The sequence below is a fragment of the Otolemur garnettii genome, unplaced genomic scaffold (genome assembly GCF_000181295.1).
Source record: "Otolemur garnettii isolate 467f Iridium unplaced genomic scaffold, OtoGar3 scaffold00113, whole genome shotgun sequence".
NCBI classification, from domain to species: domain Eukaryota; kingdom Metazoa; phylum Chordata; class Mammalia; order Primates; family Galagidae; genus Otolemur; species Otolemur garnettii.
The window spans coordinates 3,214,706-3,235,063 of record NW_003852508.1 but is presented as its reverse complement, the minus strand read 5'-3'; the positions used below and the strand labels follow the sequence as shown (position 1 = coordinate 3,235,063).

At 35.8% G+C, this 20,358-nt stretch overlaps 1 protein-coding gene across 2 annotated transcripts in view; it reads right to left on the bottom strand.

The window, feature by feature from the left end:
- The window catches only part of CSPP1 (centrosome and spindle pole associated protein 1), a 130,241-nt gene extending 110,240 nt beyond the window's left edge, over positions 1-20,001 (bottom strand). For both annotated transcript variants that reach the window (XM_023517544.1, XM_023517545.1), the window contains exons 1-6: positions 19,906-20,001; positions 10,527-10,630; positions 9,779-9,802; positions 5,845-5,925; positions 4,462-4,560; positions 3,073-3,512 (exon numbers count right to left, since the gene is read on the bottom strand). In XM_023517544.1, the coding sequence (XP_023373312.1) occupies positions 3,073-3,512; positions 4,462-4,560; positions 5,845-5,925; positions 9,779-9,802; positions 10,527-10,630; positions 19,906-19,957 (800 nt within the window). In that variant the 5' untranslated portion in view covers positions 19,958-20,001. The remainder of the gene's footprint in view (positions 1-3,072; positions 3,513-4,461; positions 4,561-5,844; positions 5,926-9,778; positions 9,803-10,526; positions 10,631-19,905) is intronic.
- Positions 20,002-20,358: the final 357 nt, after the last annotated feature.

Genomic DNA, 20,358 nt, shown 5'->3' with positions numbered 1-20,358 from the left:
AATCCAGCATCCTTTTCTAATTAGAACACTGAAGAGTATAGGCATGGGTGGCACATTTCTTAAACTGATTCAAGCTATCTTTGACAAACCCACAGCTAATATCTAACTGAATGGAGTTAAACTGAAAGCTTTTCCATTTAGAACTGGAACCAGACAAGGCTGTCTTCTGTTGCCATTACAATTCAACATAGTGCTGGAAGGTCTAGCCAATATAATTAGGCAAGACAAGGAAATAAAGGGCATCCAAATGAGAGTACAGGAAGTCAAACTCTCCCACTTTGCTGATGATACGATCTTATACTTAGAGAACCCCAATGACTCAACCACAAGCCTCCTGGAAGTCATTAAAAAACATAATAATGTCTCAAGATATTAAATCAATGTCCACAATCAGTAGACTTTGTATACTCCAATAACAGCCAAGATGAGAGGCTAATTAAGGACACAACTCCCTTCAGCATAGTTTCAAAGAAAATGAAATACCTAGGAATATACCTAACAAAAGAGGTGAAGGACCTCTGTAAAGAAAATTATGAAACTCTAAGAAAAGAAATAGCAAAGGATATTAACCAATGGAAGAACACACCATGCTCATGGCTGGGAAGAATCAACATTATTAAAATGTCTATACTTCCCAAAGCAATCCACCCACTCAACACTATCCCTATTAAAATACCAACATCGTACTTTCAAGACTTGGAAAAAAGGATTCTGTATTTTGTATGGAACCAGAAGAAACCCCATACTAGAAGAAAACCGTGTTTTGTATGGAAAGCTGGGGGCATCAGCATACCAGATTTTAGGCTATACTACAAGGCCATAGTGGTCAAGACAGCATGGTACTGGCATAAAAATAGAGACATAGACATTTGGAATCAAATAGAAAACCAAGAAATGAAACTAACAACTCACAACTACCTAATCTTCAATAAACCAAACAAAAACATACAATGGGGGAAAGACTGCCTATTCAATAAATGGTGCTGGAAGAACTGGATACCCACATGCAAAAAACTGAAACTGGACCTGCACCTCTCTCCACTCACAAAAATTGATTCGAGATGGATAAAGGACTTAAATTTAAGGCATGAAACAATAAAAATCCTCAAAGAAAGCACAGGAAAACATTGGAAGATACCAGCCTGGGGAAAGACTTTATGAAGAAGATTGCCATGGCAATTGCAACATCAATAAAAACAAATGGGACTTAAACTGAAAAGCTTCTGTACAGCTAAGGAGTCAACAACCAAAGCAAATGGACAACCTACACAATGGGAAAGGATATTTGCATGTTTTGAATCAGACAAAAGCTTGATAACTAGGATCTATAGAGAACTCAAATTAAGCCACATGAAAAAAGCCAACAATCTCATCTATCAATGGGCAAGAGAAATGAACAGAACCAGCATCCTTTTCTAATTAGAACAATCCAGCATCCTGGATTGTCTTCTAAAGAAGACAGACAAATGGCTAGCAAACATACGAAAAAATGCTCATCATCCTTAATTATCAGAGAAATGCAAATCAAAACTACACTGAGATATCATCTAACCCCAGCGAGAATGGCCCACATCACAAAATCACAGAACTGCAGATGGTGGCATGGATGTGGAGAGAAAGGAACACTTTTACACTGCTGGTGGGACTGCACACTAATACAACCTTTTTGGAAGGAGAAACCTCAAAGAACTCAAGCTAGAACTCCTATTTGATCCTGCAATTCCATTACTGGGCATCTATCCAGAGGAATACCTTTTAGCATTAAGGACACTTGCCCTAGATTGTTCATTGCAGCTCAATTTACAGTCGTCAAAATATGGAAACAGCCTAAATGCCCCCCAACCCAGGAATGGATTAAGAAGCTATGGTACATGTATACCATGGAATAGTATTCAGCCATTTAAAAAATGGAGACTTTATACCATTTGTATTAACCTGGATGGAAGTGGAACACATTATTCTTAGTAAAGCATCACAAGAATGGAGAACCATGAATCCAATGTATTCAATTTTGATATGAGGACAATTAATGACACAGTGAGGGGTAGGGAAAGGGGAGAGCAGAGAGAAGGAAGGAGGGAGGGGGGTGGGGTCTCAGTGTGTGGTGACACTTCTTATACCCCCAATGAATACCCAACAATAAAAAAAAGAAAAAGTATTATATTAAAAAAAAATGTACATTTAGCTACATTTTCCTATTTTCCCTATGTATGGCAACGTTATGAGCAGCAACCTTTGGGACAACCTGTATAGCAAATTTCAAGTGTTAACCAGGACTTAACAAGATAAAACCTCGTTGCAGCAGTTAAGAAATTACAAATAGTGTCACATAAACAATCATGCAAAGAAACTGAAAAGCATCAGAAAATCTGATCCCAAAATTATGACTACAGGAATAAACTATATTTCTTTTTTTGTTTTTGTTGTAGACACAAGGTCTCACTATGTTGTCCAGACTGGTCTCAAACTCCTGGCCAATCCTCATCTTGGCCTCCCAGAATGCTAGGATTACAGGTATGAGCCATCACACCCATTAAAAACCATATTTCATCTGTATTAAAGTATCTTTTTCCCCCACATTTAAACATCTGAAACCAGGACGGCCACTGACCTGGCTTTAAGTCAAGAAATTGCAAGTTAAGAGTCATTTTTCCCTGTCAGTCATCTAGCGGCACCATGAATCAAGACAGCTTTGAATCCTCGCCTTGAGGTAATTTTGAACACTATAGGCAGCACAAATTCACACCTTGAACCTGAATCAGTACTGGTTTCCACTTCAAATTGCCAGGGAAGGATTTTTTTTTTTTAACTCCCTCTACTAGTGTCAAGTTTGGGTTGTGGAAGTTTCCTTTCTGTCCATAAATAAAAGTGGAGCCATTCAGTTTTCCAGCTTTATAACAGAGCCCCCACCTTGAGTGTTTTCTTGTTTTCTCTCAATAGCACATAAAATAATGATGCATCTTAGAATCAACAAGATAGGGTAAATCAAATGAAACTGTTGCTCCCTAATATAATGACAAAAAAGTAACAGCAGCAATATTAATAAGAAAGTAAAAATGAAATTGTAAATACCTGTCATTTGTGTACACTCTCAAAAGTCTTCTATCAAAATCACTTTCAAATCTAAATCTCTCATCCATTTCTTCACTTACTTCAGGATCTTGGTCTGGTCTATAATATTGTCTATCAGAAACACAATCCTCATTAAATCTGTGAAATCTTCTACCTGGAATGCCAGTCCTGCTTGCAAACCTTTGATGCTTTGTGTTGGAAATGCTTGCTTCTTCATTAGCTTTTTTAATAATTCTTCTATTCCTTAATTCAATTTCATCATCGAGTTGTCGATATCTATCCTCCTCTAGTCGCCTTTGGTTCAAAAGCTCTTCGTATGCCTCTGAAGGAGTTAAGACACCTCTCCTAGGATCCTCAGAATTTTCACGAGATGATTGTATTTGTGAAGATAAATCAGACTTAACTTGACTTACAAGTTTTTTATTTCTTTGACTCTTTGGCTGTTCAATTAAAAAAGAAAAAAGAACAGATCTTAATGATAACATCACATAAATGGTAATTAAACCCCCAAATCAGTCTGACATTTAATCACCCATAAAAAATATCTTAAGAAAAAAAAACTGAAGAATATTTTATCTTTCAATACAACTTATTAAATACCAACAGACAGGCAACAGTAATACGGATAAGTGACTATATATACATTTTTTTTTTCTGAGAGTCTCCCTTGGTCACCCTTGGTAGAGTGCCAAGGCATCTTAGCTCCCAGCAAACTTAAACTCTTGGGTTCAAGTGATTCTCCTGCATCCCACGTAGCTGGGACTACAGGTGCCCACCACAGTGCCCAGCTATTTTTCAGAGATGGGGGTCTCGCTCTTGCTCAGGTTGGTTTCAAACTTATGAGCCTCGGCAATCCACTTGCCTCAGCTTCCCAAGTGCTGAGATTACAGGTGTGAGCCACCGCACCTGGCCAATAAGTGACTGTAAAAAGAAAGGATAAACTAAATACCAATTCCTATCCAATGAGATATTAGATATACTTTGGCAGTTAAATATTACTTCAAAATATTTCAAATTAAATACTCTGTCAACACAAAGAATATAGAAAGTAGTAAATGTTTTGACCCTAAAAATATTAACTACCTTTAAATTTGGAAAAAAATATGTAGCTAGAAATTATCAATACCAAAACTTTTAAAAATAAACAAAAATCATTTAATAAAACTGATCTCTAAATTTATATTTCCCCAATGACATTAAATTTTTAAAGGTAGGGTAAGTTCTTCCACACAAAACAAAACAATTTCCAAAACTAAATATTTAAATATCCCGTGTTTGACATAATTTTGGCTTTAATTTACAAATGTTTTCATAAAAAACAAGAGAAATGTCTAAAATATAAAACACTTTTAAAATACAAAATATTCAGCCTTTTAAAGCAAAACCTACCTCATTACTCTTTTCTACCTGTCTGAACTTTTCACTGGATTCCTCCTTACCCCTGAGAAACTGATTGTATTCTTTGTTGCGTTCAAGTTTCAACCTTTCCTTAAAATAGAAATCAAAAGAAATGTTAACTTCAACTTCAGGAAAAAGCACTTTAAAGTCAAATGTGAATGTCAAATCAAAATCATACAAATCAGAGCTCTTACCCAGAATCAAGCTTTCCTAATAATTTCAAAGATAGAAGTCATTCTAAGACACAGGAGAAATAGGAAGAGGAGCTCCAAGTCCAGTGGAGCTCTTGAGGTCTCCGTGAAAATAAGCATGGCTACATGGTTTTGGTCCATTAATACAGGAGATCACTAAAAGAAGGGAGCTGTTTCTTTATAAAACACCTCCATTTTGTACTCCAGTAGTTATAGAGCATAGGTGGTATTTTCCGAAGAACCATGCCCTATAGAAACTCCAGGTTTAATAACCAACAGCAATCCTAGTTAAACCAGGTACATCCAGCCAAAAGCATTCATAAATAAATCTCTCCCACTAGTAAATACAATGAATGTGTTTGCCAGGAAGTCGGTCACAAGCAGATATGATGGGGTTACCTTCCTTTTTTCCTTCTCAGGGATAGGATAGGTGATTTATCACAACCACCTCTAAAGAGTATGGACATGTATTAGTGCAATAACAAAGACACTTATTCAAAGAGCCCCTACCCTGACCCCACATAAAAGGTCTCTATACTCTCAGTTCCATTCATTCCACAGATACCTATGTCACATGGCATGAACTTTGTTACTCAAAAACCAATGCAGACAAAAGGAATTTTGAATATTCGATTAAGTATAACTAAATACAGTAAAAGAATCAAATATTAAAGAAATATATCTCACTACATGGTAACAAATATAATACTTAAAAATTTCTTTATGTATCTCAACAAGGAACTCCATAGATTTTTGAAAAATAAACATATGCAAGTACAGAAAAATGATGTAATATTCTATTTACTTTTTTTTATTATTTGGGATTCATTGAGGGTACAAAGAATTAGGTTATACTTATTTCAATTATTAAAGTCCCTTTTATAATTGTGTATTGCCCCCAAGAGGTAGGCCACACATCGTGACCCCCCCCATCTCTCACCCTCCTCTCCTCTGCCCACTTCCTCATCTCCTTACCAGACCCCCCCCATTAGCTCATCTGCTGCTTTCATATTATAATTGAGTACACTGGATTCTTGCTTCTCCATTCTTGTGATGCTTTACAAAGAAGAATGTGTTCCACCTCCATCCAAGTTAATATAAAAGATGTAAAGTCAGTATGTTCTTTCATGATTTTGATACCTTGGAAAACTGCTACTCACAATAACTACTCCTATCTACGTACCTTGGCAGATAACCTCTCACCAATAGGAAGAGACACTCCCAGAGTAGATGGATCTGGTTCACCCGTGGATAGATAATTTTTCTGTATATATACACATTAAAAAAAAATTACCTAATTGCTTTTATAAAACATTTCATAAATGTCTTTATATTCTAAATTAGTATTGCATTATGTAGAGCAAAAGAATTAAGGTTGAAACTACAAATCTACAGAGACCACACCAAAAGCAACCGGGAAAAAAAGGTAATTTTTTTCTAATCAACAATTCCCTGAGAAGGAGAATCAGGCCTTAATTTTCATTTGCAATACACATAAATACCTACTGATTCAAGATGATTAGAAGCATGGAAACAAGAAAACTTTCAGAATTTATATTCCTCTTCTAAGCACATATTAGTAAGGACTAAGTCCTTATACACATTCTTAGTCCTCTACTGTTCTTTTATTCCTAAGGCAAATTTAAACTTCCTCACAAATCTCCTTATGCATGGAACAATAATGGTGCTTTTTATTTTTTTCAATTTTTCCTGCAATTATATAAGTGAGTATCTACTGGAATGCCAATAGATAGAATTATGAACAAAGTTTATGTGTGCCTTCTTGTTCATTAAGCATTTAAGTAATACAATATATCAGACTAGTGGTCAAAAGACCTAGGATTTATGACTAGCCACAACAACTGAAAAGTTGTGTAACAGTGAGCAAGTCAGTTAACTTCTCTGACAGACTTTCTGCCTACCTACCAAAGCTGGCATAAGGATCCAGGAGGACAAAAAATGTAAAATGTGTCAGAGCACTATGAAGCAAATACAAAAGACCAGTAAAAAAAAAATCCTTAACTTTTATACTTAGCAGTCAAATAATCTGGAGTTAAGTACTTCACTTCTCTGACTCAGTTTCTTATCTGTGAAACAGAGGTAATGCCAACTACATCACTAGGTTATAAGAATCAAATCAATCAGTATTGGTTAACCTCTAGCTCTCTGCCTTTTATTTATTCATTGAAAAAGCAATTATCAACCATCTAATATTTTCTAATACTATTTTAGGTGGTAGAAAGGCAAAGATAAGTATACCTTTCCTATATTCAAGAGGTTTATGATTCAGTTGAAGAAACACACATTTTAACAAATAACTACAATACTATGTACCAGGTGCTATAAGAGCATTATATTCAAACTACTATGCAAACAGAGTGATTAGCAAAAGTGATTAATAAAGTTTCATTAAACCTGAGTTTAAAATAAGTTGTGTACAAAAGCTAATTTGAAAGTTGGTTGTATAGGACTCTAAACTTATTTGACAAAGGAAATAAATCCACATAATTAGAGCCCTGAGTCAGTGTACTGCCTATATACTAAAAAACATTATGAACCTAATCATTTTGTAAAGTTACAAATGTTTGAAAAAAACACAGATTTCCAACCTTGGGTAGACAGATAAAACATCCTCATTGCTTTATTGGACAATTCCCTACTCCCAACAGCTGTGACAAAAAATAGGAAAAAAAAAAAAAAAAAAAACCAGCTACAGGCTGGGTGCAGTGGCTCACACCTATAATCCTAGCACTCTGGAGATAAAGGTGGGAGGGTTGCTCAAAGCCAGCAGTTCAAAACTAGGCAGAGTAAGAGTGAGACTTCTTCTTTAAAAAATAGAAAAAATAGCCAGACAGGGGCACCTGTAGTCTCAGCTACTCAAGAAGCTGAGGGAAGAGGATGGCCTGAGCCCAGGAGTTTGAGGTTACTGTGAGCTGTGATCACACCACTGCACTCTAGCCTGGGCAGCAGCGAGATTTTTGTCTTAAAAAAATAAATAAAAAGGGCGCCACCTGTGGCTCAAGGGAGTGGAGCACTGGCACCATATGCCGGAGGTGGTGGGTTCAAACCCAGCCCCAGCCAAAAACTGCAAAATAAATAAATAAATAAGTAAATAAACATTTTTTTAAAAACCCAGGCTATAGATAGTGCAGGCTTCTAGAGATGAGGATCAGAAGAATGGAAATCAGGAGTTCTGTTTTGGACATGTTCTATATAAGATATCAGTTAGATTTCTAAGGGAAAATGTCAAGTAGGCAGCCAGGAAAAAGTCTGAGGTTCAGACAGACAAATCTGGGCTGGAAACATTAATTTACTAATGCAATTTAAAAACATTTCTCCTAAGATCATGTCTTCTCTACATTTAGATGGTCAGGTATCTTTTATTCTAAAAACTAGGAAAGAGATGATAGTTGTTTATTTTAATAGCCCTTCTTGACAAAATTAAGAGGTTTTTTTAAATTTAAATATCCATGCAAGCCAAAAGTTAGGAAGCCACAAGAGATCCAGAAGAAGTGAGAAGGGATCCAAAAAGCTGCAGCCACTACCCCCATATCCTATGTAGTTTTCATTATTTTCCCTATTTTCCTTTCCACTCCCACCTTTTCAGATATCAACCAAAAATTGTCTCTTTCATTTTAAGGAAACATCACTCCTCTACCACAACTATACTCTTGATAATCCAATACCAAAAAACTCCCTTGAATTTAAAGATTTATACCCTGATCTCTTACATTCATTTCATAAAGGCAATTTCTTCTTATGCCCTCATCACCATTCTTTTTTTCCAGCTTATATTTATGAATACAATGGTAGACGTTCGATACCAGAGGAAAACCCTGCCCAATAAGGAGCTGATAAGGATGGGCAAGATAATGAGGCATAAGTCCAGGGAGTCAGGCTGGGACAGGAAAGACATGTGACATGCTGAAGAAGGTGAATTTTTACCCTGAAAGCAGTGAGAAGTTACTGATGTATTTAAATCTGTTAGAGACAAGATCATTCTGGAAAGCAGCATAGAGAACAGACTAAGAAACGATGCAAGGAGAACAAGTAAGAAGCTACAGCAGTAATTTAAGATTTGAGTCTCTACGTGCAGAACTAACATCCTAAAACAGTTAACCATGCTCTTTCTTTGTGGGCTACATAAAGGAAGTACAGTTTTTCACCTCTATATCACATATAACAAGTTTCAAATCTATTGCCTTCTAATCTGATACTATCCTATCTACTATTTCCCTTCTATTTCTTACTACTCTCAAAAAGAATCGTATTGTCTCAATTAGCCTGGTAAAACGACTGACTGATAGAAAGCTAAAGTCTACCCTTCAAGTCCTCCTTCATTCTATATTCTCCATCTGAAAAGCTTTCTCTTGATTCTTCCTCAAGATTATCCAAATTTTACCTATCCTATAATGCTTTACAAAATAATGACTTCCATTATGAGGCCTTTCCTGATCATTATAGCCTTCTTGTTGTAGTTAACACTTTCTGAATGGTGTGAATGTTACCTCTACAATTAGATTATAAGTCCCCTGAAGACAGGATCCACATGAGGCATCTTCATAAGTGTTTAAAAAATATTACTTGAATGCTGAATGAACATGTGCGATTCTTTTTTAAAACACTTTTATAAAACTATAAAGACAATTTCTCCCTGTTTTCCAATATAAATCTACAAATGTAATCCAAAATTTCTGGTGTAAAAATATTGCATAATCCAAATCCTGACAACACATAGTTAAAACATCTTCAAATATCATGATATTCTATTTTATTAATCTTACTGTGATTAGTGTAATTTGAGGAATAAAAACTAGCATGCTGAAAACAAACGGGTTTAAAATAGCTGCAGGATATTTATAAAGGATGCATAAGAAAGCAACAAAAACAAATGTAAAGCAGGAAACAAAAGTAATAATTATATTAATGGAAAATTATAATGTGTTGACATCTATCTTGCTAAAAACAAAACGGTACCATTCAAACATCTCAAAATCACAAATGAGGCTACTTTTCTAATTGATTTGAGTCTCATAAATGCAAACGATTGCAAGCTACTAGACCTGAATGCAAAACAAAACAAAAAGCAAAAGGAGACATTTTGCAGGCAATCCTACCTTTCTTTTTGCTTGTGTAATGCCCTAAAGTTAAGGGAAACAAACCATAGATAAAATATACTCAGTTAAAGTTGATTCTCTTCATGTGCAAATCAGAGTAAGTAAGAAACCATTCGTATATTTGGAACAAACATTACAAAGCACTGAAAAATAAAAGAATATTCTGGAATGACTAGAAACATGATTGTTTAAAAGAATTTTAAAACCTAAAAAGTAAATTACATTTTAAAACTTATAATAAATCTATAGCCATTATATAAGCTTACAAAATATACTTAAAATAAGGGTTCTGCTAAGTATTATAAAACTTTATGTCATAAAACAAGGCCTGTGGTGTTTAAATAAATATGTTAAATAAAACTTTATTAAGTTTAGTCCATAGGAAAATAATTAGCAACTAATGCTCCATACATCATTTTCATACATGGTTGGGGGTTGTAAGAGTAGGAATTGAAATTGGTCTACTTTAAACCATGACAACTTTAACAAAAATACGAACAACCAGAATTTACAATATCATTTAAAATTAAAACCACTGCCCTACTCCAAAAGTCAAGAGTCTGAGATGTTCCCCAGCACCATTTCCCAGCACCACTTTTTACTCTGTTAATATCATATAACTTTGACTCTACTACTGCTAGGTATCACTGAAAAACTAAGAATTAACCCATATTACTAATATCTCATGAAAACAAATTCAGGAGATGAATTCTGAAATAAGAGCTAACTCATTAATAGAAGGCATTACCTGAGTAAGATAACGTCTGTAATCTTGCCGTAATTCCTCTTTAAGTTTGTGTTTCTTCCGTTCATAGTCTTCCCCAAGTGGTAAACTTAAGCCATAATCAATTCCTACAACGAAAATAACTTCTTAATAAAGTTCATTTTCAAACAAATTTCAAGAAGTTCTACCTCTTGAAACAAAGAAGAAACACACTTATGTTGATTTGTGAGACTAGGATCAGAATACCTTATGTCGCAATGGGTAATGTATTCACATAGCTAAAGTATTCTCTTCAATGAATCCTACTAAGCTGTTCTCGTGCCCAGAACAGCCAATATTATTGTTTTTTCTGACAATAGATTTTCTTTATTCATCTACAGGTACTTTTATTATTTTTTCTGACAATAAATTTTTCTTTATTCATCTATAGGAACTTTTATATTTATTATTATATATGCATTTATCTGTGTACATTATGTTTACCTTTTCCACTATTAAGATAAATGGTTCTGCACTAACTGGTATCCTACTTTTTCAAGAACAGCACAATTAAAGCAAAGAAAAGCTTATTATATTCTACACTTAATTTTACTCTAATATCTACAGAAATAAATACCTGCAACAATTTTAGTATGTCATTTTCAATCTGGGAAATGTTTTTTCTTTTTTTGTTCAGTCTGAGAAAATTAACATAATTTTTTAGCATACAAGAATATCTTCACTATAACATGTTTCTAAGAAAAAAATTATTAGGGCTATGAATTGCACAGGATGAAATTTCCAAAAAAATTTAATATGAATAAGTGTTAATTTTTTTATCAAGCTTAAAGTTGTAACAGATTTTAACTTTCTACTGTAGCAAAGTATACATAATATAAAATATATCATTTTAGCCATTTGTAAGCATGCAATTCAGTGACATTAAGTATATTCAAAAGTTGTACAACCATCACCAATATCCATTTCCTTAATTTCGTTATCATCCTAAAGAGAAACTGTGTAAATGGACGTGAATTTTTAAAGATAATTTTCAATTTTGAGTAGTGTTTCCTTATAAAAAAATACAAAACTCAACTTACATTTTAGGATAAATAATTGTGAAACTTTTAAATATACTAAAACCACTGAATTATATACTTTAAATAGGTACATTTTATGATACACAAATTATATCTCAATAAAAGTGTTAAAAATAAAATGGTACACCTGTCAAATATTTAACAGTAAAATACTATATCAGGAAACACAGACATCAGTGAGTATTCAGATTTCTGAAGCTCCTGTCCTCCCCCTTTTTAGCCCACTATACATACAAAACACTATAGTATAAAGAAACTATTATAAACAAAATAAAAATTTTCCTTCAAGATTCAATTAAAAGGACTAAAAAATGAAATAACTGACTGCAGTTTATAAACTACCATGAAAATCACTATTTTTGTCCCTTATTCCTCACAATGCAGCTCAATGATAAGAACTTAACATAACTGTGTCATATTCACTGCATTATTACATCACTGAAATATTTCAGGGGCAAATGTCCAAAGCAGAATGAACATGAATGGATCTCTACTGATTTTAATAGAAATCCAGGTCTATGAAAACAGTATGAGCTTCTGACTTGCTCAGCACAAGAAGTCACCAGCAGAGTGGCAGGCCCAGAGGAGGCTAGGAAGCTCCATGCCCCTCCCTCATGACCTGCCCAATCCAACTCTTCATCTGCTTGTTCATCTGTATCCTTTATAATATCCTTTATAATAAACTGGCACGTGTATGTTAGTGTCTCCCCCTAGAGTTCTATGAGCTCTCATAACAAACTAATCAACCCCAAGGTGAGGGTTGTAAGAGCCCTGATTTGTACCCATTTGGTCAGAAGTTTCAGTGGCAATTGGCATCTGAAGTAGGGGCAACCTTGTGGAACTGAGCCCTCAGCCTGTGGGATGTGACACTCTCCAAGAAAACAGCACCAGAATTGGATTGATAATAGGATACTCTGCTGAAGAATCCACTGAAGGACTGCTCAGTGGGGGGAAATCACTACACATTTTGGTAACCAGAAGTCTCCAGTATTCTGTGTTGATTGTCAGATTAAATCTACCACCCCCTGGTATATGGGGCTTGCACCCTACTGCTTGATCCACAGGCGCTGCCCCACTACCTTCAATCTTCTTAAACAAAGTAAGTGCCAGCCTAGGATTCTATGTCTTGCAAAAGACATTTCATATTTAGTGGAGAAATCAAATCTTTTACTGATAAGCAAACACCAAGGGAATGTGCCATTATAAGACCTGCTCTTCAGGAAGTCCTCAGACCTGTAATATACACAGACCAACTCAATGGTCTCCCAGCAAAATAGACACCTGGAAGCTAAAGGACAAAGCCTACCTACCACAATGGGCCACATGATAAAACAAGGCAACAGAGCCCACAGGACAAAAAAACCAAACTCTATCCTACCTATCGATCCTCTCAATAAATGCGACAGCTTGAATTCCATACTGAAGAGACACAGGTTGGCTGACTGGATTAAAAATACCAACCAAGTATATGCTGTCTTCAGGATTTTTACAAAATACTAAATTCCACTGTAAACACTATGGAATTCTCCTGATAAACTCCTATGGCATATTTAAGTACTTGATGATAGGGGACACCTTAGGGCCACCTCTTAGACATGCTCCCAACTCTCTTCCAAAAGAATCTAAAGCATTCCATATGCTTGAAATTTTAAATCATCCTTGAAAGAAACTTTCCTCACAAAGCAATCTAAATGTCATTTTTAAAGGTACAGAATTTAAGCCTAAGGAGAGAAACAGTTTGGATTCTCATGTTTGCAATTAAGTATCACATATGAAATTAAACTATAAAACTATCATTAAGACCACACTTTATTCAATTCTATAACGCGAAGCACTCAACTTTTAGCCATGGAAATGTTCATCAAATAAAATGTGTGAATGGCTCAGCGCCTATAGCTCAACCGGCTAAGGCGCCAGCCACGTACACCTAAGGTGGCGGGTTCGAATCCCCAGCCCGGACCCGCCAAACAACAATGACGGCTGCAACCAAAAAATAGCCGGGCGTTGTGGCGGGTGCCTGTGGCCCCAGCTACTTGGGAGGCGGAGGCAGGAGACTCGCTTGACCCCAGGAGTTGGAGGTTGCTGTGAGCTGTAATGCCATGGCACTCTAGCCAGGGGGACAGCTTGAGGCTCTGTCTCAAAAAAAAAAAAAAAAAAAAAAAAATGTGTGAATGAATGTGAATGAACGCACAAGAAGAGAAAGGAATAAGACTGGGTAGGAAAGAACACACTATTCCTAAGATTTCATTTGTGCTTTCAGCACTCTGACTGCATAAAGAGTACAGCATTCATAACTGGTAACCAAAGTTACATATCTCTTTCACATACGGTCACAATGGATATTATATTGTGTCAAGGAGAACAAGACAACAATACTGAAAGGATGAGACTGCCGAGTTGGCACAGCTTCCCGTGTCACAAACAAGCAATTTACTTTCTAAAAAGTCATGTGTTTATGGTGGCTTTTACTACTTTTTTGTTCATTTTTTAGTGACTTATGGTTTCAAAATTCTACTTGATGGGTTTTATATGTAAGAATGGAAAGAAAACCATGATTCAGGTTCATTTATAAATTATTGCTTACATTAAGTTCAATTTTTATTTACCAAGAATATTTCCTTTATACTACTGATTGAAATAGTACTATAATAATTATCTTAGCAGATAAGTAACAATATATAATGCCTTCCAAATTATTTATAATTTTATTAACTTAATGTTTAGTCAACAGAAAACACTAATTTTTAAATTCTTATTCTTTATCACCTGGTATGGCATTAGAGGTAGGTTACAGAAATAAAACTAAGAACTGTATAGAACAATCTAAATATACTACTCATTTTTAACTACGCATTAACAATGGCATCTCAACTGACTTAATGAGCTTAGAAATATGGTGAGACTCACTTAGTGAGCTGCTGTCCTCTGATGGTTGTAGTGGCAAGTAAAGCATTAGTGTCATGTTAGGGTCATATGAAGTGATGTCACATCATCATGTACAACATCAATGGCCCTAAGACAATTAGCATTATACTTCAGAATTACAACTACTAGGAGTATTTGTTTTCTATAGCAGTTGTGGCTTAAATAAAATATTTCAAAGAATACAATCTAATGTGCCTTCTAATTAATCTGCTTTCTGCATTTGGATTTCTTCTTTTGTGAAATACCTATCCAAGTCCTTTGCCCATCTTTTAAATTGAATTGTCTTTTTCCTATTGACTTGTAGACTATATAGATATATAGAAAGGATATATATTACACGTATGTTTTTATATTATTTAGATATGTATAGATATATACACATATCCTATAGATATATGAACTGCAAATATATTTTCCTGCCCTGCACCTGCCTGTTCACCATTTTAATTATGTCTTCTGATGAAAAGTTCTTCATTTCAATGAAGTCCCTTTTATCAAACTACTACTTCATGGTTAATACTTTTCCAGTCCTAAATATGAAGCATTAATACCTCCCCCAACAAACCCCACCTCCACCCCAGCAAAGCCTTAAAGACATTCTCCTATATTTTATCTAAGAACTTTATAGTATTAGATTCACATTTAGTTCAATGACCCCTCTTAAATTAATGTCGTATGTAGGCCAAGATCCAAGGTTTATTTATTCATTTTTGGTACAGCGGCTACCTAATTAATCCACTGAATTATAAAAACACCTATGCCATAAATCAGATAACAGTATATGAGTTGGGTCTGTTCCTGTGCCCTCTATTCTGTTCCAATAGTCTGTAACACTTAACCTTATGCCAAAACTATCTTAAATCATATATCCTGATATGCAATATTTTAAATCCTCTAACTTTTTCTACAGGATTACTGTTGCCCTATAGCAGGCGCTCTCAACGTACGGCCCACAGGCCAACGCGGCCTGCCTAGGACATTTATCCGGCCCGCTGGGTGTTTTTGCCACCGCTGCCTGTCTTGCTTAGCAGCCGACTCATCCTGGGGCCCGCAGTCCGGCCCTCCAACAGTCTGAGGGACAGTGAACTGGTCCCCTGTTTAAAAAGTTTGAGGACCCCTGCTCTACAGGTTTGTACTTCCTTATACATCAACTTATCAAGAAGCCTGCTGGTACTACATTGACTCTACCAATAACTTAAGGGAAACTGACATCTTAATAATACTGAATCATAACAACCCATGAAAATGGTACCTCTTTCCTTTTATTTGGGCTTCCTTAAATGCCCTCAGCAAAGTTTGTACAAGTCTTGCACATATTTTGCTAGATTTATTCCTAAGTATTGAATATTTCCAATATGCTTGTAAATGTATTTTTTCTTTTTTTTTTTTTTGAGACAGAGTCTTAGTATGTCGCCCTCAGTAGAGTGCTATGGCATCACAGCTCACGGCAACCTCAAACTCTTGGGCTTAAGTGATTCTCATGCCTCACCCTCCCAAGTAGCTGGGACTATAGACACCCGCCACAGTGCCTGATTATTTTTCGGTTGCAGTTGTCATTGTTGTTTAGCAGGCCTGGGCCGGGCTCAAACCTGCCAGCTTCAATGTGGTTAGCACCCTACTCAGAGAGCTACGGGCACCATGCCTTCTAAATGCATTTTTTTAGATAATAATTTCATTTTCCAGTCATTCATTGCCATTATATAGAAATAAAATTGATTTGTGTATCCCTGTATCAATTAAGGTAACCTTGTGAAACTGATTACTAATTCTAATAGTCTGTAGATTCTCTGAGATTTTCTACTTAAATAATCATGTAATCTTTGAATAATGAGTTTTATTCTTCCTTTCCAAATTTTATATCTTTTTTTCTTGACTTATTGTGATTTCTTCTTCCAGTACAATATTTTAAAAAGTAATGATACAAGACAATTCTGTGTTGTTCCTGAATTCAAGGAAGAAGCAATCAATCCATATTTCACCATTAAGTATGATGTTAGATGTAGCATTTTTTTTCTTTTTAGAGAGAGTCTCACTTTGTCACTCTTGGTAGACTGCCATGGCGTCATAGCTCGCAGCAAGCTCTAGTTCTTGGGCTTAGGTGATTCTCTTGCCTCAGCCTCCCGAGTAGCCGGCACTACAGGCACCCACCACAATGCCCAGCTATTTTTTTGTTGCAGTCTGACTGGGGCTGGGTTTGAACCTACCACCCTCGGTATATGGGGTCGATGCCCTACTCACTGAGCCACAGGCACCACCCAGATGTATCATATTTTATAGCTATACTTTATCAGATTAAAGAAATTGGCTTCTATTTAATTTTTATCATGATGGTATTAATTTCAAATGCTTTTTCTACATTTATCAATAATCATATATTTCTTACCTTTATTAATATGGTAAATTATACTATTGATTTTCAAATATTAAATGAATCTTGCATTCCTGGAATAAGCCCCATTTAAACATGATGTATGCACAGTACATCTCACTTTGCATTGTACCGCAGGACCATAAAAATGACCATGCAAGCAAATACAGCAAAGCAATCTTAAAAATCCATAGGGTGCAGAAGCCACTGCTCACGCCTATCATCCCAGCACTTTGGAGGCCAAGGCAGGAGGATCACCTGAGCGCAAGAATTTGAGACCGGGGTGACATAGCAAGACCTCTTCTCTACAAAAAACTGAAAAAATTAGCCAGGTGTGGTAGCATATACCTGTAGTCCCAGCTACTTACTCATCAGGCTGAGGCAGAAAGATCACTTGAGCCCAGGAGTTTAAGGAGCTAGGATTGTGCCTGGGCAACAGAGTGAGACCTGTCTTTAAAACCCAACCTGTAGTTGGGGTTTGACTACAATTGTTCTATGACCTTCACAAAATTTTCTCAAAACATTAAAAAAGGTCATTAAAAATTAGTAAAACAATTATTTAATATACACAAATTTAAAACATCAGAAACGCTGAGAATTAAACTGCCTTCTTCCTGTGTACAAAGGGTAAGCTCCACATTGACTGCCTTGTCATCACACAGCTTCCAATATGGTATGCACATCTTTTCTTTGCTTTGACAAAGTGTTGAGAGACTTCTAAGCCACAAACATAGAATTTATTTAGACATTTATGCCGTCAGCCATATTTTGGAGTTTTCTATGTGTAAGTCTTGCATTTTTTGTTCAATTATTCTTTAAGTATTTTACTCTGTTAGTTGGTTATATGAATGGGATTATTTACTTTATTTCATTATCAGATTATTCATTGCTAATATACAGAAATATAATCTGTATATTATTTGTATTTTGGGCCAGGTGCCATGGTTCACACCTATAATCCTAGCACTCTGGGAGGCCAAGGTGAGAGGATTATTTGAGCTCAGGAGTTTGAGAACAGCCTGAAAATGCCCTAGAGAAAGTGGCGACCCTTGGCCAGAAAAGATGTATCTGGAGAGAGCTAATGCTCTCCTTGTAAATAAATATGCAGATCTCACTGCCTTCCCACGATTGCCTGCTCTTTGAAGGCTGTCCCTTCCCTCTTTCCAAGGAGCCCTTCTTGCCACTTCAGTGCTGCTGCAGCCGAGATGGCCATGTATGCGGCCATCAGGGCAAGAACTTCTGAGGCCACTCAGTCCATGAGCAGCCAAAGTAGGTCTCTAAGGCCTGAGAAAGGCTCCCAGTACCCTCTGCATGGCCAGGCCTAGGGCTTCAGCCCTCACCCTGCAGGGCTATCATCCGCTTTGCCAGCCCCACCATTGCCCCCCACTCCCTTTTCACAGCGCTTGGTGGAGGCCACTCCAGCCTACTCCCACTGGATCACAGATGCTCCTGGCCTGGAACCCTATGTGCCCAGCGAGCCCAAGAGGTAGGGCATGGCAGCCCTGGGAGGCCTGCAGGGCTTACCTACTCCAGAGTCATACTACCCATATGGAATGCACAACCTCATTTTTCCCTCAAATATTTGGGTAAAACAATGCACATTATATACAGCAAAATACAGCAATCCAACTAAATTTTATAGATAAAGAAACAGAGAGTGGGCAGCACCTATGGCTCAAAGGAGTAGGGCACCAGCCCCATATGCTGGAGGTGGCCAGTTCAAACCCAGCCCCGGCCAAAAACTGCAAAAAAGAAAGAAAAGAAAAAGAAACAGAGAGCACTCACTTTGGCAGCACTTATACCAATATAAAAATTGGCATGATACAGACAAGACTGGCAAATAAAATTTTAAAAAGGAAAAAAGAAATTTGAGAGTCTTACAGATAAAGAACTTTACCAAAAATATAATACTTTAATTCATTAAAGTTGTATATCAACTAGTAATTTGTCAAAGAATCAAAATTGAAAGTTATCTATATATCTGATAGTAAAAGTAGGACATTCATTTCAAGCTGTTTTTCTACTAGAGCAGTTTTTTTCAACCTTTCTATCTCATGGCACAATTGAACCTATAGTTAAACTTCTGCAGGACACTTAAATTACTTTGCTCAAAAAAGAGTAAAAAGAAAGAATATACTTACCGCGCTTTAAACTTCTTTCTAAAATAATTTAATTAATGATCTTTTAAAATGTTCGCAGCACACCTAAGATCCTCTCACGGCACAACAGTGTGCTGTGGCACACCAGTTGAAAATTGCTGTACTAGAGACACACAGAACTCGCTATTTGATCTTATGCCCAGCATCCCTCTGTATACAGTGTCGAACAAAGACAAAGGAGCTAATAATAATTGAGGAGTATACCTACAGCCAGGAAAAACCATCCATATGAGAACAATGCTTTAAACAAATGAACTATTATTTTGTCTTTCTTTTTTGTGAAAAAGTTTCAGTCATCATCAATAATTCACAATGCACGTTAAAAATACTCATACATTTTCTTTTAAAAAATGTATACCCATGAACAGGACCAACAAAATGTGGTGAAATGTTTCTAAATATTTTTATACCAAACCACAAAGAATCAATATGGATCCATTATTAACTTCTTTATAATTCCAGTATGGTCATCAATAATTAAAATAGTCTTTTCTCAAATAGCATTTTGTAGCCTTTAAGTATATTTCCTACATTTTTAAACAAAAGTAAGCCCACCATTCCTATAGAATAACTATTCTATTTCCTCTCTCCCACATACAAATTCCATTCAATGTTTTCAATTTTTAGTTACATTATACCTGCTCTGAATTCCATAAATCATAACTGAAACAGCACCACACAAAATGAGTTCTAAGTTCTCAGTATGAGTTATGGTTCATATGTAGACCATATTGATACATAAGATTCTAGGAAGCTACTAGGATTCCAAAGAAATCTTTTGGAATTTTTTGACAAGAGAAACCTCTTTCACAGTAACCTGCTAAGGATATCTTAATATCTTAATCCAGTTTAAGATATACCTAATGACCCACCTAAGGAACCCATGGTCTGTTGACTGTTTGGTGGTATGTTCTCCTTGGCCATAGAGATCAATATTTTACTATTTTCAGAAAGCTTCTCTGATGTCTTTCCCTGAAAAAAAACATAAAATTTACAAAAGCAGTTGGGAAAAATCCACAAAATATACAATTCTTCTCAAAACTTAAATTAAATAGCTTGACAAAATTACATAGATTAAAGAAGAAAAATTTAAGTGTAAAGGTTTGAGGAATTAACGAAAGGTATTTAAATATTATAATGAATAGTCTAATATTTAACTTATTCACTTATCAAATATTCACTAAGTTCCTATTAAGTGCTAGGCATTTTGCCAGGTATTGGAAATATATGAGTAAAAAAAATAGTATGTAAGAATTTCTGCCAGCTCAGCACCTGTGGCTCAAGTGGCTAAAGCGCCAGCTACATACACCTAAGGTGGCAGGTTT